We start from the raw sequence: 25,754 nt of genomic DNA on the forward strand, positions 1-25,754 counted from the left end.
ATGACCCCAAAAATGGCAAAAAAAGCCTAAAAATGGCCCAAAAAATAATTCAAAATTTGTCCTAAAATTACCCCAAAAAATGTTCAAAAAGGACAAAAAATGACCCAAAAGTGACCCAAAAATGACCCAAAAAATGTCCAAAAAAATTACCAAAAAAGACACAAAAAATGACAAAAAATTGAGCCGAAAAATGACCTCAAAAATGGCCAAAAAATGACAAAAAATATTGAAAATCTGTCCTAAAATTACCCCAAAAAAATGTTCAAAAAGGACAAAAAATGACCCAAAGGTGGTCCAAAAATGGCAAAAAATTACCCAAAAAATGACAAAAAAAATTACCAAAAACCACCAAAAAATGACAAAAAATTGAGCCAAAAAATGACTGAAAAATACCCAAAAATGGCCAAAAAATGACAAAAAATATTCAAAATTTGTCCTAAAATTACGCCCAAAAATGTAAAAAATATGACCAAAAAAGGACCCAAAAAATGAGCAAAAAATGACCCAAAATGACCCAAAATTGCCCCAAGCCGCCCCTCCCCCAGCCCAGCCCGAGCCGGGTGTGGGGGGAGGGGAAGGTGGGGGAGGGGCCGCCCACCCCCCCCCCCCCCCCCCCCCCTTCTCGGGTCCAACGGGGTCACCCCGGGTGGGGGAGGGGCTCGGGATGGACTTTGAGGGGTGGGGGAGGGGCTTGAAGGGTGGGGGAGGGGCTTAAAAAGAGTTTTAAGGGTGGGGGAGGGGTCCAAGGGTGGGGGAGGGGCTGAGGTGCGACTTTGAGGGGTGGGGGAGGGGCTTGAGGGTCCCAGCAGGGTGGGGGAGGGGCTCAAGGGGGGAGATTTGGAGGGTGGGGGGGAGGGAATTTGAGGGTGGGGGAGGGGCTTAAAGGGTGGGGGAGGGGTCCAAGGGCTGGGGAGGGGCTCGGGATGAACTTTGAGGGGTGGGGGAGGGGTCCAAGGGGTGGGGGAGGGGCTTGACAGGGTCCAGGGTTTGGAGGAGGGGCTTGTATTGGACTTTGAGGGGTGGGGGCGGGGCTTAAAGTGTGGGGGAGGGGTCCGAAGGGGGGGGGAGGGGCTCAGATTGGACTTTGAGGGGTGGGGGAGGGGCTTAAAGTGTGGGGGGAGGGGATTTGAGGGGTGGGGGAGGGGCTCAGATTGGATTTGAGGGTGGGGGAGGGGTCCAAGAGGTGGGGAGGGGCTCCGATTGGACTTTGAGGGGTGGGGGAGGGGCTTAAAGTGTGGGGAGGGGTCCAAGGGCTGGGGGAGGGGCTGAGGTTTGGATTTGAGGGTGGGGGAGGGGTCGGAGGGGTGGGGGAGGGGCTCGGATTGGATTTGAGGGGTGGGGGAGGGGCTTAAAGGGTGGGGGAGGGGCTCCGGAGGGGATTTCTTGGCGATCCGAGGGTGGGGGAGGGGATTTGTGAGGGGGGTGGGGGAGGGGATGGCGGCTCCCGGAGCGGACCCCTGGGATTTGGGGGTGATCGGGGGGTACTTCCTGCTCGTCATGGCCGTGGGGCTCTGGGTAAGGAAACTTCAAAATCCTCCTCAAAAAATAAATTTTTAAAAAAAAAAAATCACCCCAAAATCCCCAAAAATCAACCCAAAAAATTCACCCTAAAAAGAAAAAAAATCACCCCAAAACCCCTGAAAATCCCCAAAAATCCACCCTAAAATTCCCCAAAATCCTGGAAAATCAACCCAAAAATTCACCCTAAAAACCCCAAAAATTTTTAAAAAATCACCCCAAAACTTCACCCCAAAAAACCCAAAAATTCACTCTGAAAATCCCCAAAAATCCACCCTAAAAAATCTCCAAAAATCCACCCTAAAAAATCCCCAAAAATCAAGGTAAAACCCCAAAAATTCCTCCCAAAAATCCTAAAAAATCACCCCAAAAATTCACTCTGAAAATCCCCAAAATCCTGGAAAATCAACCCAAAAAATTCACCCTAAAAACCCCGAAAATTTTTAAAAAATCACCCCAAAACTTCACCCCAAAAAAACCAAAAATTCACTCTGAAAATCCCCAAAAATCCACCCTAAAAACCTGAAAATCCTGAAAATTTACCCCTAAAAAATCCCCAAAAATCAAGGTAAAAACCCCAAAAATTCATCCCAAAAATCCTAAAAATCACCCCAAAAATTCGCTCTAAAAATCCCCAAAATCCTGGAAAATCAACCCCAAAAATTCACCCTAAAAATCCCAAAAAAAAAAAAAAATTAAATCCAAAAACTCCGAAAATTCCCAAAAAATCACCCCAAAAAATCTCGAAAACCGACCCTGAAAATCCACCCTAAAAATCCCAAAAAATCAACCTAAAAATTAAAAAATATTCACCCCAAAATCTTGGAAAATCCTGAAAATTTACCCCAAAAATTCATCCTAAAAATCCCAAAAATTCACCCCAAAAAATCCCAAAATTCTGAAAATTCACCCTAAAAATCCCTCAAAATCCTGGAATGTCAACCCAAAAATTCACCCTAAAAAGAAACAAAAAAAATCAACCTAAAACCCCCAAAAATCGACCTTAAAAATAAAAATAATCCACCTGAAAATCCCAAATTTTTGGAAATTCACCCCAAAAATTCACCCTAAAAATCCTCAAAATCCTGGAAAATCAACCCAAATAATCCACCTCAAATAATCCACTCAAAAACCTTCAAATTATTGAAAATTCATCCCAAAAAATCCAATATAAAAATCCCAAAAATTAACCCAAAACCCCCAAAATCCTGAAAATTCACCTCAAAATTCACCCTAAAAATCCCAAATTTCTGGAAATTCACTCCAAAAATTCACCCTAAAATCAACCTAAAAATCCACCCTAAAAATCCTCAAAATCCTGGAAAATCAACCAAAAAATTCACCCTAAAAATCCCCAAAAAATCAACCAAAAATTCTGAAAATCCACCCTAAAAAATCCCACAAAAATCAACCTAAAACCCCCCAAAATTTAAAAAATCAATCCAAAAAATCACCCAAAAATTCACCCTAAAAATCAAATTTAATAAACCCAAAAAAATCAGAAAAAATCAACCTAAAACCCCCAAAAATTTTAAAAATCAATCCAAAAAATCACCCTAAAAATCAACTTTAATAAACCCAAAAAAATCAGAAAAAATCAACCTAAAAACCCCCAAAATTTAAAAAATCAATCCAAAAAATCACCCTAAAAATCAACTTTAATAAACCTGAAAAATCAGAAAAAATCAACGTAAAACCCCCAAAAATCCACTCTAAAAATCCCTAAAAATTCAGTTTAAAAATCCCAAATTTCAAGAAATTCACCCTAAAACATCCCAAAACTTCAACCTTAAAATCACCAAAATTTAAAAAAAATAATTCCAAATATTCACCCTAAAAATCCCCTAAAAGTCCATACTGGTTTATACTGGTTTATACTGGTTTATACTGCTAAATGAGCTAGCAATCCAAGATGGCGGCCAAATGACGTAATCCAAAATGGCCGCCAAGAATCAGCAGCCAGGCGGGACTGGGAGCACTGGTTTATACTGGGAGGGGACTGGGAGGGGATCAGGACAGTCCATACTGGTTTATACTGGTTTATACTGGTTTATACTGGTTTATATCACTAAGAGAGCTCCCAATCCAAAATGGCCGCCAAGTGGATTATCCAAGATGGCCGCCAAGGATTGCATATTGGTTTATACTGGTTTATACTGGTTTCTATTAATTTATACTGGTTTATACTGGTCTATACTGGTTTATACTGGTTTATACTGGTTTCTAATGCTAAATGAGCTAGCAATCCAAGATGGCGGCCAAATGACGTAATCCAAGATGGCCGCCATGTGAGTTATCCAAAATGGCCGCCAAGGATTGCATACTGGTTTGTACTGGTCCATACTGGTCCGTACTGGTTTATACTGGTTTCTATGGATTTTTCCGGGATTTTTTTGGTCCATACTGGTCTGTACTGGTTTATACTGGTCCGTACTGGTCCATACTGGTTTTTACTGGTTTGTACTGATTTTTATGGATTTTTTTTTTGTCTATCCTGGTTCATACTGGTTTGTACTGGTCTATACTGGTTTTTACTGGTTTCTACGAATTTTTACAGATTTTTACTGGGTTTTTTTGGTCCATACTAATTTATACTGGTCCATACTGGTCCCTACTGGTTTATACTGGTTTCTATGGATTTTTATGGGGTTTTTTTGGTCCATACTGGTCCATACTGGTTTATACTGGTTTATACTGGTTTTATGGTCCTACTGGTTTATATGGTTTTATGGATTTTATGGGTTTTTTTGGTCCATACTGGTCTACTGGTTTATATGGTCCATACTGGTTTATACTGTTTTCTATGAATTTTTACAGATTTTTTACGGGGATATTTTTTTCCATACTGGTTTGTACTGGTTTATGTCATATGGTTTATACTGGTTTCTATGATTTTTTACGGATTTTTTACGGGTTTTTTTGGTCCATACTGGTCATACTGGTTTGTACTGGTCTATATGGTTCTATGATTTTTACGGGTTTTTGGTCCATATGGTCCTATGTTCATACTGGTTTGTACTGGTCCCAGTCCCTGCGCAGGCGCGGTGGGCGGAGCCTCTCCGGGTATTTCCTGGCCGGACGCAGCATGAGCTGGGCGCCGGTGAGTGCCCAAACTGGTTTGTACTGGTTTAAACTGGGAGGGAACTGGGAGGGACTGGCTTTATACTGGTTTGAACTGGTTTATACTGGTTTGAACTGGTTTTGACTGGTTTTATACTGGTTTATACTGGGAGGGGACCTGGAGGGATTGGTTTGAACTGGTTTATACTGGTTTATACTGGTTTGAACTGGTTTATACTGGTTCTTTACTGGTTTGGGACTGGGAGGGAACTGGGAGGGGCTGGTTTTAGTTGGTTTTATACTGGTTTATACTGGATTGAACTGGGAATGGAGGGGTCACTCAGGGGTCACTCAGGGGTCACTCTGGGGTCACTTTTGGGGATTTTTTTTGGCCTTTTTGGGAATTTTTTTGGTGATTTTTTGGCATTTTTGGGGTTGGGGTCACTCAGGGGTCACTCAGGGGTCAGAGGTCACTCAGGGGTCACCAGGGGTCACTCAGGGGTCACTCAGGGGTTCACTCAGGGGTCACTCAGGGGTCACTTTTGGGGATTTTTTGGGGTGACTTTTTGAGAATTTTGGGGATTTTTTGGGGGATTTTTTTGGCATTTTTGGGGTTGGGGTCACTCAGAGGTCACTCAGAGGTCAGAGGTCACCTGGGGTCACTCATGGGTCACTTTTGAGGATTTTTTGGAAGATTTTTTGGGCCTTTTTGGGAATATTTTTGGTGATTTTTGAGAATTTTTTTGATATTTTTGGTGATTTTTTGGCATTTTTGGGGTTGGGGTCACTCAGGGGTCACTCAGGGGTCACTCAGGGGTCACTGTGGAGATTTTTTGGGTGATTTTTGAGCATTTTTGGGATTCTTTGGTGATTTTTTGGCATTTTTGGGGGGATTTTTGGGGCTGTGGTCACTCAGGGGTCAGAGGTCATTCAGGGGTCAATCTGGGGTCACTTTAGGGGATTTTTGGAGATTTTTTGAGCATTTTGGAGATATTTTTGGTGATTTTTTGGAGCATTTTTTGAAATTTTTGGTGATTTTTTGGACTTTTGGGTTGGGGTCACTCAGAGGTCACTCAGGGGTCACTTTGGGGTCACTTTGGGGGATTTTTTGGGGCTTTTTTGGGAATCTTTTTGATGAGTTTTGGGGGGATTTTTGGGGCTGTGGTCACTCAGGGGTCACTCAGGGTCACCAGGGGTCACCCAGGGATCAGAGTCACTCTGGGGTCACTCAGAGGTCATCGGGGTCATTTATGGGATTTTTTGGGTGATTTTTAGAGATTTTTGGGGGAATATTTGTGGTGATTTTTTGGGGGATTTTGGGGTTGTGGTCACTCAGGGGTCAAGGTCACTCAGGGGTCAGAGGTCACCAGGGGTCACTCAGGGGTCACTTATGGAGTATTTTTGGGAGATTTTTTGAGCATTTTTGGGATTTTTTTGGTGATTTTTTTACATTTTTTGGGGTTGTGGTCACTCAGGGGTCAGAGGTCACTCAGGGGTCACTCATGGGTCACTCTGGGGTCACTTTTGGGGATTTTTTTGTGATTTTTGGGCATTTTTGGGGGGATTTTGAGCTGTGGTCACTCAGGGGGTCATCAGGGGTCAGAGGTCACTCAGGGGTCACTCAGGGGTCACTTTTGGGGATTTTTTGGGGGATTTTTTGATCATTTTTGGGAATATTTTTGGAGATTTTTTTGGCATTTTTTGGGTTGTGGTCACTCAAGCTCAGGAGTCAGGGGTCACTCAGGGGTCACTCAGGGGTCACTTTTGGGATTTTTTTGGTGATTTTTTTTTGGCTATTTTTGGTGATTTTTTGGTGATTTTTTGGGGGATTTTTGGGGTTGTGGTCACTCAGAGGTCAGGGGTCACTCAGGGGTCACTCAGGGGCACTTTTTTGGGATTTTTGGAGCATTTTTGGGATTTTTTTTGTGGATTTTTTTGATATTTTTGGGGGATTTTTGGGTAGAGGTCACTCAGGGGTCAGGGGTCACTCAGGGTCACTCAGGGGTCACTTTTGGGATTTTTTGGGTGATTTTTTGGCTTTTTGGGGATTTTTTTGGCATTTTTGGGGGGATTTTTGGGACTGTGGTCACTCAGGGGTCAGAGGTCACTCAGGGGTCACTCAGGGGTCACCCAGGGGTCACTCAGGGGTCACTTTTCTCCCCTCCCCCAGGTGGGGGCGTCGCTCTTCGCCAGCAACATCGGCTCCGGGCACTTTGTGGGGCTGGCGGGGACGGGGGCGGCCGGAGGCATCGCCGTGGGAGGCTTCGAGTGGAGCGTGAGTGGCGATAACCCACGATATATCGCGATAGGAGCCGTGATCTCGCGAGATATCGCCTTAGCACCCCTTATATCGCCGTATATCGCAACCCTGGGTGGGTATATCGCGATATAATGGGGCATTAGGGGTCATTTAGGGTATTTTTCTCACCTCTTGGGTGTTTGGCGTCTTTACGCCAGCATACATGGGCCCGGGCTTTTTTGTGTTTTTGCGGGGACGGGGGCGCGGAGGATCGCCGTGGGAGGCTTCGAGTGGAGCGTGAGTGGCGATAACCCACGATATATCGCGATAGGAGCCGGGATCTCGCGAGATATCGCCCTAGCACCCCTTATATCGCCGTATATCGCAACCCTGGGTGGGTATATCGCGATATAATGGCGCCACCCGCTGGCTAGATCGTGATATTGCAACCCCGATAGGTGCTGGAATTTTTTGAGAATTTTTGGAGATTTTTTTTTTTTATTTTTGGGGAATTTTGGGGGATTTTTTTATTTTATTTTAGAAATTTTTTTGGGGATTTTTGGGGAATTTTTTGATTTTTTTTTTAGAAATTTTTTGGGGATTTTTGGGGAATTTTTTGAATTTTTTTTAGAATTTTTTTGGGGATATTTTGGAGATTTTTAAAGACTTTTGGTTTTTTTTTTTTAAATTTTTTGGAGAATTTTTTTGGGATTTTTGGGTATATTTTTGATTTTTTTTTAGAAATTTTCTGGGATATTTTGGGGGTTTTTTTAGATTTTTTAGAGAATTTTTGGAGATTTTTTTGGAGATTTTTTAGGAGATTTTTTAGAAATTTTTTGGGGATATTTTGGAGATTTTTAAAGATTTTTTGGGGTTTTTTTTAGATTTTTTGGAGAATTTTTGGAGATTTTTTAGGAGATTTTTTTAGGAGATTTTTTTGGGGATATTTTGGAGATTTTTAAAGATTTTTTCGGGGTTTTTTTTTAGATTTTTTAGAGAAATTTTTGGAGATTTTTAGGAGATTTTTTAGAATTTTTTGGGGGGATATTTTGGAGATTTTTAAAGATTTTTTGTTTTTTTTTAAAGATTTTTGGAGGATTTTTTTTTGGAGATTTTTTAGATTTTTTTTGGGATATTTTGGAGATTTTTAAAGATTTTTTTAGAGAATTTTTTGGAGATTTTTTAGGAGATTTTTTAGAAATTTTTTGGGGATATTTTGGAGATTTTTAAAGATTTTTTGGGGTTTTTTTAAAGATTTTTGGAGGATTTTTTTAGGAGATGTTTTAGAATTTTTTGGGGATATTTTGGGGATTTTTAAAGATTTTTTGGGGGTTTTTTTAGATTTTTTGGAGAATTTTTTGGAGATTTTTTAGGAGATTTTTCAGACGGTTCAAAAATAATTTTTAGGGATTTTTGGGGGAATATTTTGGAGATTTTTAAAGGTTTTTTCGGGGTTTTTTTAGATTTTTTGGAGAATTTTTGGAGAATTTTTTGGGATTTTTAGGAGATTTTTTTGGGGATTGAAAAATCATTTTTAGGGATATTTTTGGGCATATTTTTGGGATTTTTTGAGATTTTTTTAAAAGATTTTTTGTGGGTTTTTTTAGATTTTTTGGAGAATTTTTTGAGATTTTTAGAAGATTTTTTGGGGATTAAAAAATAATTTTTAGGGATTTTTTGGGGATTTTTTGAGCTTTTTTTGGACAGTTTTTAGATTCTTTTGAGATTTTATTTTTAGATTTTTTTAGATTTTTGGAGGATTTTTGGGAGATTTTGTGGGTGGGATTTTTGGTTGGGGATTTTTTAAAGATTTTTTGGGGGAATTTTTTGGAGATTTTGTTTTTAGATTTTTAGGCGGATTTTTGGGGATTTAAAATAATTTAAGGGATTTTTTTGGGGATATTTTTGGAGATTTTAAAGTTTTGTTTTTTTTTTTTAGATTTTTTGGGAGAATTTTTTGAATTTTTAGAGATTTTTGGGGATTTAAATCATTTTTAGGGATATTTTTGGGGATATTTTGGGTTTTTTTGAGCTTTCGGAAAGTTTTTAGATTCTTTTGAGGGTTTTTTAGATTTTTTTTTGATTTTTGGAGGAATTTTGGGAGATTTTTAGGAGATTATTTTGGATTTAAAAAAAAATTTTTAGGGATTTTTTTGGGGGATTTTTTTGGGATTTTTTGTGCTTTTTTTGGAAAGTTTTAGATTCTTTTGAGATTTTTTTTAAACCTTTTTTAGATTTTTTGAGGATTTTTGGGAGATTTTGTGGGCGGGATTTTTTGAGGGATTTTTTTGAATATTTTTTCAGAACTTTTTGAAGATTTTTTGGAGCATTTCAGATTTTTTTAGATTTTTTTTTTGAGAATTTTTGGGGACTTTATTGAGATTTTTTTCACAATTTTTTGAGGTTTTTTGAGGGTTTTTTCGCTTTTTTTTTAGATTTTTGGGAGATTTTTTTTTTATTTTTTGCCTTTGCCCCGCCCCCAGCCTTGGCCCCGCCCCCTATCGCGATCTGGCCCCGCCCCTATCGCGACATAACGCCCCTCCCCCTCCATCATCCAGGGCATGTTCATTGTGCTGCTGCTGGGCTGGGTGTTAGACTGGTTTGCATCTACTGATGAGCGGGAGGAACTGGGTATAACTGGATGGACGGTTTGTACTGGGAGGGAACTGGGAATGACTGGGAGGGACTGGGATATACTGGGAGGGAACTGGGAATGGGCTGGGATAAACTGGGAGGGATTTGGAAGGGACTGGGTTATAGTGGAATATACTGGTTTATACTGGGAGGGGACTGGGAATGGACTGGTTTATACTGGGAGGGAACTGGGATGAACTGGGATGGACTGGTTTATACTGGGAGGGACTGGGAGGGACTGGGAGGGGGAACTGGGATAAACTGGGAGGGACTGGGAATGGACTGGGATAACTGGGAGGACTGGGAAGGGACTGGGAAATGGATATAGTTATATGGGAGGGACTGGGATATACTGGTTTATACTGGGAGGGAACTGGGATATAACTGGTTATACTGGAGGCTGGGGTGAAACTGGGAGGGAACTGGGATAACTGGGAGGACTGGGAGGAACTGGGAGGGACTGGGAATGGCTGGGATATATTGGGAGGGACTGGGAATGGACTGGGATAAACTGGGATATACTGGTTTATACTGGGAGGGGACTGGGAATGGACTGGGATAAACTGGGATATACTGGGAGGGACTGGGAGGGAACTGGGATGAGAACTGGGAGGGACTGGGAGGGACTGGGATATAACTGGGTTATACTGGGATGGAACTGGGATAATACTGGGAGGGACTGGGTATTACTGGTTTATACTGGGAGTGACTGGGAATGGAACTGGGATACTGGGATATACTGGGAGGAATGGGTGAACTGGGAGGGACTGGGATAAACTGGGAGGGACTGGTATACTGGGAAGGGAAGGGGATATACTGGGTTATACTGGGATGGACTGGGGGAATGGAGGGAAGGGAACTGGGATATACTGGTTTGTACTGGGATGGGACTGGGAGGGAACTGGGAGGGACTGGGATGATACTGGGAGGGAAGTGGGTTATACTGGAGATAACTGGGATGATGATGGAGGAACTGGGATATATGGTTATACTGGGAGGGACTGGGATATAACTGGTATATACTGGGAGGGACTGGGATAACTGTTTATACTGGGTGGACTGGGAGGAACTGGGATAACTGGGAGGGAGACTGGGAGGGACTGGGAAGGGACTGGGATATAACTGGGAGGGATTGGGAGGGAACTGGGAGGGAACTGGGTATATGGGTTACTGGGAAAACTGGGAAGGATGGAAGGGACTGGGATAATGTTTATCTGGATGATGGAGGACTGGAAACTGGAGGATGGGTTATACTGGGAGGGATGGTACTGGTTAACTGGGATGGACTGGGATAATGGGGACTGGGATTATACGTTATATGGGAGTGGCTGGGAGGGAACTGGGGTCAGACTGGGAGGGACTGGGACCAAACTGGGATAAACTGGAGGGAACTGGGATATACTGGGAGGGACTGGGATGGACTGGTTTATACTGGGAGTGACTGGGAGGGAACTGGGAGGGAAGTGGGTTATACTGGTTTATACTGGGAATGGACTGGGAGGGAACTGGGAGGGACTGGGAAGGACTGGGATATACTGGGAGGGAACTGGGAATGGACTGGGATAAACTGGGTTATACTGGGAGACACTGGGAATGGACTGAGAGGGAACTGGGATATACTGGTTTATACTGGGATGGACTGGGAGGGAACTGGGAGGGGTTGGGAGGGAACTGGGAGGGACTGGTTTATACTGGGATAACTGGAGGAACTGCAAATGGACTGGGAGGGAACTGGGATATACTGGGTTATACTGGGAGGGAACTGGGAATGGACTGGGATAAACTGGGAGGGACTGGGAGGGAACTGGAAGGAGTGGGAGGAACTGGGATAAACTGGGAGGGAACTGGGATAAACTGGTTTATACTGGTTTATACTGGGATGAACTGGGAGCGACAGGGGGATACCGGTTTATACTGGGAATGAACTGGAGGGAATTGGGAATGGACTGGGATGGAGTTGGAGGGGAACTGGGATGAACTGGGATGGACTGGGAGGGAACTGGGAGAGGAATGGAAAGGACTGGGTTATACTGGTTTATACTGGGAGGGACTGGGATGGGCTGGGATGATACTGGGATAAACTGGGTTATACTGGGAGGACCTGGGAATGGACTGGGAGGGACTGGGAGGGACTGGTTTATACTGGGAAGGAACTGGGAGGGAACTGGGAGAAAACTGGGATTTACTGGTTTACACTGGGAGGGAACTGGGACAAACTGGGATGAACTGGGAGGGGCTGGGGATGGAACTGGGTGTGGCTTAAAAGGCTCCCGGTGTGGGTGGAGCAAAAATGGGCGTGGCCTAAATAAGGTGTGCGGATATGTGGGCGTGGCCTAAGAAATTGTGGGTGTGTGGTTTCTGGGTGGGCGTGGCCTAACGAGATTGTGGGTGTGGCTTAAATGGCTCCAGGAATGGGCGGGGTCAAATGGGAGTGAATGGGCGTGGCCTAAGGAATTGCGGGCGTGGTTTATTGGGTGGGCGTGGCCTTTAAAAAAGTGGGCGTGTCCAGGTGAGCACCATGCCCGAGTACCTGGGCCGGCGCTTCGGGGGGGGGCGGATCCGGCTCTACCTGGCGCTGCTGTCCCTGGGGCTCTACGTCAGCACCAAGATCTCGGTACTGGTTTATACTGGTTTATACTGGTTTGTACTGGTTTGTACTGGGAGGGGTCCGGGAGGCGCTGGTTTGTACTGGTTTGTACTGGGAGGGCACTGGGAGGGAACTGGGATGAGTTTTTACTGGTTTATACTGGTTTATACTGGTTTATACTGGTTTATACTGGTTTATACTGGTTTATACTGGTTTATATTGGTTTTATAGGGTTGAGATTGGTTTATATATGGTTTATACTGGTTTATACTGGTTTATACTGGTTATACTGGTTTATATTGGTTTATAGTGGTTTAAACTGGTTTATACTGGTTATATGGTTTTATTGGGTGTACTGGTTTGTACTGGGAGGGACTGGGAAGACTGGTTTATACTGGTTATATTGCTCTATATTGGGTTATACTGGTTATACTGGTTATACTGGGTTTATATTGGTTTATAGTGGTTTAAACTGGTTTATACTGGTTATATTGGTTTTTATTGGGTTATACTGGTTTGTACTGGTTTGTACTGGGAGGGACTGGTTTATACTGGTTATATTGCTCTATATTGGGTTATACTGGTTTATACTGGTTTGTACTGGGAAGGGTCTGGGAGGGCACTGGGAAGGAGCTGGGATGGGTTTATACTGGTTTATACTGGTTTATACTGGTTTATACTGGTTTATACTGGTTTATACTGGTTATACTGGTTTATATTGGTTTATAGTGGTTTAAACTGGTTTATACTGGTTATATTGGTTTTTATTGGGTTATACTGGTTTGTACTGGTTTGTACTGGTTTGTACTGGGAAGGGTCTGGGAGGGCACTGGGAAGGAGCTGGGATGGGTTTTTTACTGGTTTATACTGGTTTATACTGGTTATACTGGGTTATATTGGTTTATACTGGTTATATTGGTTTATATTGGTTTGTACTGGTTTATACTGGTTTATATTGCTTTAAACTGGTTTATACTGGTTTATACTGGTTTATACTCATTTGGGTCTGGATCCCAGTCCCTCCCTGTCCCCTCCCAGTACAAACCAGTACAAACCAGTATAAAAAATCCCTCCCAACACCAATTATTCCCCATTTTTTAACCCTTTCATCCCCTCCCAGTCCCTCCCAATCCATTCCCAGTTTATCCCAGTTTATCCCAGTATACCCCAGCCCCCTAGAGCCCTTTCCCAGTCCAAACCAGTCCAAACCAGTCCAAACCAGTAACCCCCGCAGGTGGACATGTACTCGGGCGCGCTGTTCATCCGCGAGGCGCTGGGCTGGGACCTGTACGGCTCCGTGGGGGCGCTGCTGGGCATCACCGCCCTCTACACCGTCACTGGTTTGTACTGGTTTGGACTGGTTTGTACTGGGAATGGGCTGGGTTATACTGGTTTGTACTGGGAATGGGCTGGGAATGGGCTGGGTTATACTGGGATGGGCTGGGAATGGATTGGGAGGGACTGGGTTATACTGGGATGGACTGGGAGGGACTGGGAGGGACTGGGAATGGGCTGGTTTGTACTGGTTTGTACTGGGAATGGGCTGGGTTATACTGGAATGGACTGGGAATGGATTGGGAGCGACTGGGTTATACTGGGATGGACTGGGAGGGAACTGGTTTATACTGGGAGGGACTGGGAATGGGCTGGTTTGTACTGGTTTATACTGGGAATGGGCTGGGTTATACTGGGAATGGATTGGGAGGGACTGGTTTATACTGGGAGGGAACTGGGATGGACTGGGATAAACTGGGAATGGGCTGGGTTATACTGGGAGGGACTGGGTTATACTGGGAGGGACTGGAAATGGACTGGGTTAAACTGGGTTATACTGGGAGGGACTGGGTTATACTGGGAGGGACTGGTTTGGACTGGGAATGGAACTGGGTTGTACTGGGAATGGATTTGGAGGGACTGGTTTATACTGGGAGGGACTGGGAGGGGATTAAAGGGTTAAAAATGGGGAATAATCGGTGCTGGGAGTGATTTTTTATACTGGTTTATACTGGTTTGTACTGGTTTATACTGGTTTATACTGGTTTGTACTGGGAATGGTCCATACTGGTTTATACTGGTCCATATGTGAACCAATGTGGGCGTGGCCTAACTGGGTTTGTGTCTATGTGGGCGTGGCCTGATTGGTGTTTTGTCCCGGTGGGCGTGGCCTATGGCGGTGGGCGTGGCCAGGCGGGCTGACGGCGCTCATGTTCGCGGACCTGGTGCAGACGCTGATCATCATCGCGGGAGCGTCCGTGCTGGCCGGATACGGTACTGGGTTATACTGGGTTATACTGGGTTATACTGGTTGAGACTGGGTTATACTGGGAGGGACTGGGAGGGACTGGGGGGGACTGGGAGAGACTGGGTTATACTGGTTTATACTGGGTTATACTGGTTTATACTGGTTTGTACTGGTTTATGCTGGGCTATACTGGGTTATAATGGTTTATACTGGGAGACACTGGGAGGGACTGGGTTATACTGGTTTATACTGGTTTATATTGGGAGAGACTAGGTTATACTGGTTTATACTGGTTTATACGGGTTTATACGGGTTTATACTGGTTTATACTGGGTTATAGTATTTATACTGGTTTATACTGGTTTATACTGGTCCATACTGGCAGGGACTGGGTTATACTGGGAGAGACTGGGTTATACTGGTTTATACTGGTCCATACTGGTTTATACTGGTCCATAGTGATTACTGAGGGGGGAGGCACCATCCACTGCCCAAACCCCACACTGGTCCATACTGGTTTATACTGGTTTTTACCACTTTATACTGGTTTTTACCATTTTATCCCACTTCATATGGGTTTTTTCTACTTTATACTGGTTCATACTGGTTTATACTGGTCCATAATAATTACTGGGGGGGAGACACCACCCACTCTCCATACCCACCCCTACCTCCCATACTGGTCCATACTGGTTTATACTGGTTTTTACCACTTTATACTACTTTATACTGGTATTTACCACTCCATACTGGTTCATACTGGTTCATACTGGTTTATACTGGTTTCCGGCAGCTCTGGGCGCCGTCGGGGGGTACCAGGGCCTGCTGGAGCGTTACCCCCTGGCTCTGCCCCCCAACTCGTCGGGACCCTGCGGGCGCCCCCGGCCCGACGCCTTCAACCTCCTGCGGGACCCCAGCACGGGGGACCTGCCCTGGCCGGGGCTGCTGCTGGGGCTGGGCATCATCTCGGCCTGGTACTGGTGCACCGACCAGGTGGGACTGGGATGGACTGGGAGGGCACTGGGAGGGCACTGGGAGCGAGTTTGGAGTGACTGGGAATCATCTAAAGCTGGATATAGGGGCACTGGGTTATACTGGGAGGGCACTGGGAGGGACTGGGAGGGGATTGGGAGGGACTGGTTTATACTGGTTTATACTGGGAGGGCACTGGGATACATTGGGTTATACTGGGATATACTGGGAATCATCTAAAGCTGGATATAGGGGCACTGGGTTGGACTGGGAGGGACTGGGAGGGGATTGGGAGGGACTGGGTTATACTGGGTTATACTGGGAGGGCACTGGGATGGAGCACTGGGCTGTAACTGGGTTATACTGGGTTATACTGGGAGGGCACTGGGAGCGAGTTTTGACTGGGTTATACTGGGAGGGCACTGGGATGGAGCACTGGGCTGTAACTGGGCTGTACTGGGTTATACTGGGTTATACTGGGAGCACAGGGCTGTAACTGGGTTATACTGGGTTATACTGGGTTATACTGGGAGCACTGGGCTGTAACTGGGTTATACTGGGTTATACTGGGTTATACTGGGAGCACTGGGCTGTAACTGGGTTATACTGGGTTATACTGGGTTATACTGGGTTATACTGGGTTATACTGGGAGCCCAGCACGGGGGACCTGCCCTGGCCCGGGCTGCTGCTGGGGCTGGGCATCATCTCGGCCTGGTACTGGTGCACCGACCAGGTGGGACTGGGATATACTGGTTTATACTGGTTTATACTGGGAGGGCACTGGGATACATTGGGTTATACTGGGATATACTGGGAATCATCTAAAGCTGGATATAGGGGCATTGGGATGGACTGGAAGGGACTGGGAGGGGATTGGGAGGGACTGGGATAGACTGGGAGGGACTGGGAGGGCACTGGGAGGGACTGGGATGGAGCACTGGGCTGTAACTGGGTTATACTGGTTTATACTGGTTTATACTGGGAGGGCACTGGGAGTGAGTTTGGAGTGACTGGGTTATACTGGGAGGGCACTGGGATGGAGCACTGGGCTCTAACTGGGTTATACTGGGTTATACTGGGAGCACTGGGCTGTAACTGGTGTAACTGGTCTGTAACTGGTCTGTAACTGGTCTCTAACTGGTTTAACTGTTGTTTAACTGGTGTGTAACTGGGATAACTGGTGTGTAACTGGTCCCACCAGTCCGTAACTGATCTCTAACTGGTGTAACTGGTCTGTAACTGGTGTAACTGGTCTGTTACTGGTCTCTAACTGGTTTAACTGTTGTCTAACTGGTGTGTAACTGGTGTAACTGGTCCCACCAGTCCGTAACCGATCTCTAACTGGTGTAACTGGTCTGTAACTGGTCAGTAACTGGTGTAACTGGTCTCTAACTGGTGTGCAACTGGTGTAACTGGTCTGTAACTGGTGCAACTGGTCTGTAACTGGTGTAACTGGTCTGTAACTGGTTTCTAACTGGTGTAACTGATGTAAGTGGAGTGTAACTGGTGTAAATGGAGTGTAACTGGTGTAACTGGTCTCTAACTGCTGTAACTGGTCTCTAACTGGTCCCACCAGTCTGTAACTGGTCTCTAACTGGTGTAACTGGTCTCTAACTGGTCTCTAACTGGTCTAACTGGTGTAACTGGTCTCTAACTGGTCTAACTGGTCTCTAACTGGTCCCTAACTGGTCTCTAACTGGTCCCACCAGTCCATAACTGGTCTCTAACTGGTGTAACTGGTCTAACTGGTCTCTAACTGGTCCCTAACTGGTCTCTAACTGGTCTCTAACTGGTTTAACTGTTGTCTAACTGGTGTGTAACTGGGATAACTGGTGTGTAACTGGTCCCACCAGTCCGCAACTGGTCTCTAACTGGTCTCTAACTGGTCTGTAACTGGTCCCTAACTGGTCTCTAACTGGTGTAACTGGTTTCTAACTGGTCTCTAACTGGTGTAACTGGAATGTAACTGGTGTAACTGGTCTCTAACTGGTATAACTGGAATGTAACTGGTGTAACTGGAATGTCACTGGTGTAACTGGTGTGCAACTGGTGTGTAACTGGTGTAACTGGTGTGTAAGTGGTTTCTAACTGGTGTAACTGTTATAAATGGAGTGTAACTGGTGTAACTGGTCCCTAACTGGTTTCTAACTGGTCCCTAACTGGTCTCTCACTGGTCCCCGCCCAGGTGATCGTGCAGCGCTGCCTCGCCGGCCGCTCCCTCACCCACGTCCGCGCCGGCTGCGTCGTCTGCGGCTACCTCAAGGTGCTGCCCATGTTCCTGATGGTGCTGCCCGGCATGGCCGCCCGCGTGCTCTTCCCGGGTCCGTCACACTGCTTTATACTGGTTTATACTGGTTTATACTGGTTTATACTGGTTTACACTGGTTTACACTGGTTTATATTGGGTTTAAGTTATGTATTCAAAATGGCGGCCTACATCAGGACTTACAAGATGGCCGCCCAAAATGGCTGCCCCTAATGGGGTTTCCAAGATGGCCGCCCAATATGGCCCCCCATTATAGTGAGCCATACTGGTTTATACTGGTTTACACTGGTTTATATTGGGTTTAAGTTATGTATTCAAAATGGCGGCCTACATCGGAGTTTACAAGATGGCCGCCCAAAATGGCCGCCCCATTCAGGTTTCCAAGATGGCTGCCCAAGATGGCCCCCCATTATAGTGAGCCATACTGGTTTATACTGGTTTGTACTGGTTTATACTGGTTTATACTGGTTTATATTGGGTTGAAGTTATGTATTCAAAATGGCGGCCTACATCGGAGTTTACAAGATGGCCGCCCAAAATGGCTGCCCCTAATGGGGTTTCCAAGATGGCTGCCCGGCATGGCCGCCCGCGTGCTCTTCCCGGGTCCGTCACACTGGTTTATACTGGTTTATACTGGTTTATACTGGTTTATATTGGGTTTAAGTTATGTATTCAAAATGGCGGCCTACATTGGAGTTTACAAGATGGCCGCCCAAAATGGCTGCCCCTAATGGGGTTTCCAAGATGGCTGCCCAAGATGGCCCCCCATTATAGTGAGCCATACTGGTTTATACTGGTTTATACTGGTTTATATTGTGTTTAAGGGATTTATTCAAAATGGCGGCCTATGCTAGAGTTTACAAGATGGCCGCCCAAAATGGCCGCCCAAGATGGCGCCCCATTATAGGAAACCATTGGTGCATACTGGTTTATACTGGTTTATACTGGTTTATACTGGTTTCTATGGATTTTATGGATTTTTATGGGGGTTTTTTGGTCCATACTGGTTTGTACTGGTCCATACTGGTTTATACTGGTTTCTATGGATTTTTATGGGGTTTTTTTGGTCCATACTGGTTTGTACTGGTTTATACTGGTCCATACCAGTCCATACTGGTTTATACTGGTTTGTACTGGTTTCTATGGATTTTTATGGGGTTTTTTTGGTCCATACTGGTTTGTACTGGTTTATACTGGTCCATACCAGTCCATACTGGTTTATACTGGTTTGTACTGGTTTCTATGGATTTTTACAGGGTTTTTTTGGTCCATACTGGTCCATACTGGTTTGTACTGGCCCCTACTGGTTTATACTGGTTTATACAGATTTTTATGTGGTTTTTTTGGTCCCTACTGGTTTATACTGGTCCATACTGGTCCATACTGGTTTCCCACAGACGTCATTGGCTGCGCTGACCCCCAGGGCTGCTCCCGGGCCTGTGGCTCCGCCCTCGGCTGCTCCAACGTGGCCTATCCCCGGCTGGTGCTGAGCCTGCTGCCCCCCGGTAATTAATTATTAATAATTAATTAATAATTAATTGGTATTAGCGATTATTTGTCATTTATTAGGGATTAATAGTTATTTAATAATGATTTATTGGGAATTAATAATGGTTAATAATGGTCTATCCCAGGCTGGTGCTGAGCCTGCTGCCCCCCGGTAATTAATCATTAATAACTAATTAATAATTAATTATTATTATGGATTAGTAATTGTTTATTAGTGATATTTAATTATTAATAATGATTTATTGGTGATTATTAATGGTTAATAATGGTCTATCCCCGGCTGGTGCTGAGCCTGCTGCCCCCCGGTAATTAATCATTAATAACTAATTAATAATTAATTATTATTATGGATTAGTAATTGTTTATTAGTGATATTTAATTATTAATAATGATTTATTGGTGATTATTAATGGTTAATAATGGTCTATCCCCGGCTGGTGCTGAGCCTGCTGCCCCCCGGTAATTAATCATTAATAACTAATTAGTAATTAATTGGTATTAGGGATTATTTGTCATTTATTAGGGATTAATTGTTATTTATTAATGATTTATTGGTGATTATTAATGTTTAACAATGGTGGCCTATCCCCGGCTGGTGCTGAGCCTGCTGCCCCCCGGTAATTAATTATTAACATTTAATTAATAATTAATTGGTATTAGTGATTATTTGTCATTTATTAGCGGTTAATTGTTATTTAATAATGATTTATTGGTGATTATTAATGTTTAATAATGGTGGTCTATCCCCGGCTGGTGCTGAGCCTGCTGCCCCCCGGTAATTAATCATTAATAATTAATCAATAATTAATTATTATTAGGGATTATTAATTGTTTATTAGTGATATTTAACTATTAATAATGATTTATTGGTGATTATTAATGTTTAATAATGGTGGTCTATCCCCGGCTGGTGCTGAGCCTGCTGCCCCCCGGTAATTAATCATTAATAACTAATTAATAATTAATTGTTTATTAGTGATTATTTGTTATTTATTAGTGATTAATTGTTATTTAATGATGATTTATTGGTGATTATTAATGTTTAACAATGGTGGTCTATCCCCGGCTGGTGCTGAGCCTGCTGCCCCCCGGTGATTAATCATTAATAACTAATTAATAATTAATTGGTATTAGGGATTATTTGTCATTTATTAGGCATTAATTGTTATTTAATAATGATTTATTGGTGATTATTAATGGTTAATAATGGTGGCCTATCCCCGGCTGGTGCTGAGCCTGCTGCCCCCCGGTAATTAATCATTAATAATTAATCAATAATTAATTATTATTAGGGATTATTAATTGTTTATTAGTGATATTTAACTATTAATAATGATTTATTGGGGATTAATAATGGTTAATAATGGTCTATCCCCGGCTGGTGCTGAGCCTGCTGCCCCCCGGTAATTAATCATTAATAACTAATTAATAATTAATTGTTTATTAGTGATTATTTGTTATTTATTAGGCATTAATTGTTATTTAAAAATGATTTATTGGTGATTATTAATGGTTAATAATGGTGGCCTATCCCCGGCTGGTGCTGAGCCTGCTGCCCCCCGGTAATTAATCATTAATAACTAATTAATAATTAATTGGTACTAGTGATTATGTGTCATTTATTAGGGATTAATTGTTATTTAATAATGATTTATTGGGGATTAATAATGGTTAATAATGGTCTATCCCCGGCTGGTGCTGAGCCTGCTGCCCCCCGGTAATTAATCATTAATAATTAATTAATAATTAATTGGTATTAGTGATTATTTGTCATTTATTAGCGGTTAATTGTTATTTAATAATTATTTATTGGTGATTATTAATGGTAAACAATGGTGGTCTATCCCCGGCTGGTGCTGAGCCTGCTGCCCCGGTAATTAATCATTAATAACTAATTAATAATTAATTATTATTAGGGATTATTAATTGTTTATTAGTGATATTTAACTATTAATAATGATTTATTGGTGATTATTAATGTTTAACAATGGTGGTCTATCCCCGGCTGGTGCTGAGCCTGCTGCCCCCCGGTAATTAATCATTAATAATTAATCAGTAATTAATTATTATTAGGGATTATTAATTGTTTATTAGTGATATTTAATTATTAATAATGATTTATTGGTGATTATTAATGGTTAATAATGGTCTATCCCCGGCTGGTGCTGAGCCTGCTGCCCCCCGGTAATTAATCATTAATCATTAATTAATAATTAATTGGTATTAGGGATTATTTGTCATTTATTAGGCATTAATTGTTATTTAATAATGATTTATTGGTGATTATTAATGTTTAATAATGGTCTATCCCCGGCTGGTGTTGAGCCTGCTGCCCCCCGGTAATTAATCATTAATAACTAATTAGTAATTAATTGGTATTAGGGATTATTTGTCATTTATTAGGGATTAATTGTTATTTAATAATGATTTATTGGTGATTATTAATGGTTAATAATGGTGGTCTATCCCCGGCTGGTGCTGAGCCTGCTGCCCCCCGGTAATTAATTATTATTAATTAATTAATAATTAATTGGTATTAGTGATTATTTGTCATTTATAAGGGATTAATTGTTATTTAATAATGATTTATTGGTGATTATTAATGTTTAATAATGGTGGTCTATCCCAGGCTGGTGCTGAGCCTGCTGCCCCCCGGTAATTAATTTTTAATAATTAATTAGTAATTAATTATTATTAGGGATTATTAATTGTTTATTAGTGATATTTAACTATTAATAATGATTTATTGGTGATTATTAATGTTTAATAATGGTGGTCTATCCCCGGCTGGTGCTGAGCCTGCTGCCCCCCGGTAATTAATCATTAATAACTAATTAATAATTAATTGTTTATTAGTGATTATTTGTCATTTATTAGGGATTAATTGTTATTTAATAATGATTTATTGGTGATTATTAATGTTTAATAATGGTGGTCTATCCCCGGCTGATGCTGAGCCTGCTGCCCCCCGGTAATTAATTAGTAATCATTCATTAATAATTAATTATTATTATGGATTAGTAATTGTTTATTAGTGATATTTAATTATTAATAATGATTTATTGGTGATTATTAATGGTTAATAATGGTGGTCTATCCCAGGCTGGTGCTGAGCCTGCTGCCCCCCGGTAATTAATTACCACTAATTAATTAATTATTACTGATTATTAATGTCTCCTAGTGATTATTTATTATTTATTAGTGAATATTAGTTGTTTATTAGTGATTAATAATGATTTTCTAGTGATTATTCGTTTATTACTAGTAACTATTAGTTATTTATCAGTGATTATTAATGATTAATTAATATTTTATTAATGGTTGATTTAGATTATTACTAATAGTAGTGATTATTAATTGTTTATTAGTCATTACTTATGAATCATTAATATTTTATTAATGAATTATTAGTGATTATTAGTTATTTTTTTGTGATTAATAATGATTTATTAGTGATTTTTTGCTGTTTTTTCACTGATTTTTGCCATTTTTTCTCAACTACTTATTATTAATTAATAACTAATAATTATTTCCAGTATTAGGAATAATAATGGAAATAATTAATAATTAATAATTAGGTCTAATAATCCTAATTATAGGGCTAATAACTCAATTTTATTGGGGCTAATAATTTGATTTTTTTCACCAATTTTTGCCATTTTTTCACCACTAATTATTACTAATTAATAACTAATAATAACTAAAAATCATTTCGGGCTCATAACCGGTTATTAGACCTAATAATTCATTATTAATACTAATTATTGGGCTAATAACTCCATATTTTTACCGATTTTTGTCGTTTTTTTACTGATTTTCGCCGTTTTTTCACTGCTAATTATCACTATTTATTAATTAATAATTATTTCAGTTATTAGGACTAATAAAGGTCTAATAACCCTAATTATTGGGTTAATAATTCCATTTTTAGCTCTATTTTCGCCGTTTTTTCGCCGATTTTCGCCGTTTTTTCACTGCTAATTATCACTAATTATTAATTAATAATTATTTCAGTTATTAGGACTAATAAAGGTCTAATAACCCTAATTATTGGGCTAATAATTCCATTTTTAGCTCTATTTTCGCCATTTTTTCACCGATTTTCGCCGTTTTTTCACTGCTAATTATCACTATTAATTAATTAATAATTATTTCAGTATTAAGATTAATAAAGGTCTAATAACCCTAATTATTGGGCTAATAATTCCATTTTTAGCCCTATTTTCGCCGTTTTTTCACCGATTTTCGCCGTTTTTTCGCCGCTAATAATTATTAATTAATTACTAATTAATTAATTTCTCCCCCAGGGCTGCGGGGGCTGATGCTGGCCGTGGTGCTGGCGGCGCTGATGTCGATGAGTTTTGGGGCAATTAATTCTAATTATGGGCTAATTAAGGGTTATTAGGACTATTAATTAATTATGAATCCTCATTTTAAGACTAATAACACTAGTTAGGTACTAATTAATGCATTATTAGGACAATTAATTGATTTATAATCCTATTTTTGGGGTTAATAATTCAGATTTGGGGGCTAATTATTCCTTTTATTTTCGGCCTATTTTTCCCATTTTTTCAGTGATTTTTGCAGGGTTTTCGCAATTTTTTAATATTAATTAATTACTTATAATTATTTTGGCTATTAATTTTAATTTGAGGCTAATAAACCTCTAATAATCTTAATTATTGGGCTAATAATTCAATTTTATTGGTGCGAATAATTCCGTTTTTTCATCAATTTTCGCCGTTTCTGCACTACTAATTATTACTAGTTACTAATTAATAATCATTAAAATTTATTCGGGGCTAATAACCGGTTATTAGATCTAATAATTCATTATTAATTCTAATAATTGGGCTAATAACTCCATTTTTAGCTCTATTTTCGCCGTTTTTCACCGATTTTCGCCGTTTTTTCACTGCTAATTATCACTATTAATTAATTAATAATTATTTCAGTTATTAAGACTAATAAAGGTCTAATAACCCTAATTATTGGGCTAATAATTCCATTTTTAGCTCTATTTTCGCCGTTTTTTCACCGATTTTCGCCGTTTTTTCACCGATTTTCGCCGTTTTTTCACTGCTAATTATCACTAATTATTAATTAATAATTATTTCAGTTATTAGGACTTAATTAAATATTTAATTTTTATAGCCTAATTACTGGTTAATAATTCCATTTTTAGCTCTATTTTCGCCGTTTTTTCACCGATTTTCGCCGTTTTTTCACCGATTTTCGCCGTTTTTTCGCCATTATTAATTATTAATTAATTACTAATTAATTAATTTCGCCCCCCAGGGCTGCGGGGGCTGATGCTGGCCGTGGTGCTGGCGGCGCTGATGTCGTCGCTGGCCTCGATTTTCGCCAGCTCGGCCGCGCTCTTCACGCTGGACGTTTACCGGAAGCTCCGCCCAGGGGCGGGGCCTCGGCACCTGCTTTTGGCGGGAAGGTGAGGGGACACCAAAAAAACCCAAAAAAATAAAAAAAAAATCCCAAAAAAAAAAAATTAAAAAATCGCCAAAATCTCCCCAAAAAACCCCAAAAAATCCCCCCAAAAATCCCCCCAAAAACCAAAATAAATCATTTAAAAAATCCAAAAAAATTCCCCAAAAATCCCCCAAAAAATCCCGAAAAAATCCTAAAAAAATCCCTAAAGTCCCAAAGATTTGACCCCAAAATTCATTAAATTGACCCCAAAAATTCACTGAATTGGTCACAGTGAGGGAAACCAAAAACCCCAAAAAATCCTTAAAAAATCCCCCCAAAAATCCCCAAAAAAACCCTGAAAAATCCCCAAAATCTCCCCTAAAAACCCCAAAAAATTCATTTAAAAAATCCCAAAAAATTCCCCAAAATCTCCCCAAAAAATCCTAAAAAATTCATTAAAAAATCCCCAAAATCTCCCCTAAAAACCCCAAAAAATTCATTTAAAAATCCCCAAAATCTCCCCTAAAAACACCAAAAAATTCCCAAATCTCCCCAAAACCCCAAAAAATTCATTAAAAATCCCAAAAAAATCCCCAAAATCTCCCCAAAAAATCCTAAAAAATTCATTTAAAAATCCCTCAAAAAATCCCCCAAAAATCCCCCAGAAACCCTAAAAAATTCATTAAAAAATCCCTCAAAAAATCCCAAAATCTCCCTAAACCCTAAAAAATTCATTTAAAAATCCCTCAAAAAATCCCCCAAAATCTCCCCAAAAAACGAAAAAAATTCATTAAAAAATCCCCAAAATCTCCCCCAAAAATCCTAAAAATTAATTTAAAAAATCCTAAAAAGATCCCCAAAATCCCCCAAAAACTCCCCTAAAAATTCCTTAAAAAATCCCAAAAAAATCCCCCAAAAAATCCTAAAAAAGTCCCAAAAAATCCCGAAAAATCCTAAAAAATCCCCCAAAATCCCAAAGATTTGACCCCAAAATTCACTGAATTGACCCCAAAAAATCACTTAAAAATTCACTGAATTGGTCACAGTGAGGGAAACCAAAAACCCCAAAAAAATCCCAAAAAATCTCAAAAAAAATCGAATTTTTGAGGTCAATTCAGTGAATTTTGGGGTCAAATCTTCGGGATTTGGGGGAATTTTTTAGGATTTTTTTTGGGATTTTTGGGGATTTTTTAAAATATATTTTTAGGAATTTTTTGGGGAATTTTTTAGGATTTTTTGGGGATTTTTTTATATTTTTAGGAATTTTTGGGGGATTTTTTTAGGATTTTTTTGGGG

General features: G+C 41.1%; 1 protein-coding gene across 1 annotated transcript; it reads left to right on the forward strand.

Annotated features, from left to right (window-relative positions):
- Positions 1-1,434: 1,434 nt before the first annotated feature.
- On the forward strand, positions 1,435-24,480 carry LOC135441485 (sodium/glucose cotransporter 2-like; the record flags this gene model as incomplete). The annotated part of the gene is made up of 11 exons (XM_064701030.1): positions 1,435-1,515; positions 4,547-4,618; positions 6,749-6,853; positions 9,376-9,416; positions 11,948-12,065; positions 13,273-13,378; positions 14,226-14,306; positions 15,074-15,273; positions 17,439-17,574; positions 18,917-19,024; positions 24,330-24,480. Coding segments are annotated over exons 1-11 (1,199 nt in total), but the record flags the coding sequence as incomplete, so codon positions are not given.
- Positions 24,481-25,754: the final 1,274 nt, after the last annotated feature.

The sequence above is a fragment of the Zonotrichia leucophrys genome, unplaced genomic scaffold (assembly GCF_028769735.1).
Source record: "Zonotrichia leucophrys gambelii isolate GWCS_2022_RI unplaced genomic scaffold, RI_Zleu_2.0 Scaffold_308_62356, whole genome shotgun sequence".
Lineage (NCBI taxonomy): Eukaryota > Metazoa > Chordata > Aves > Passeriformes > Passerellidae > Zonotrichia > Zonotrichia leucophrys.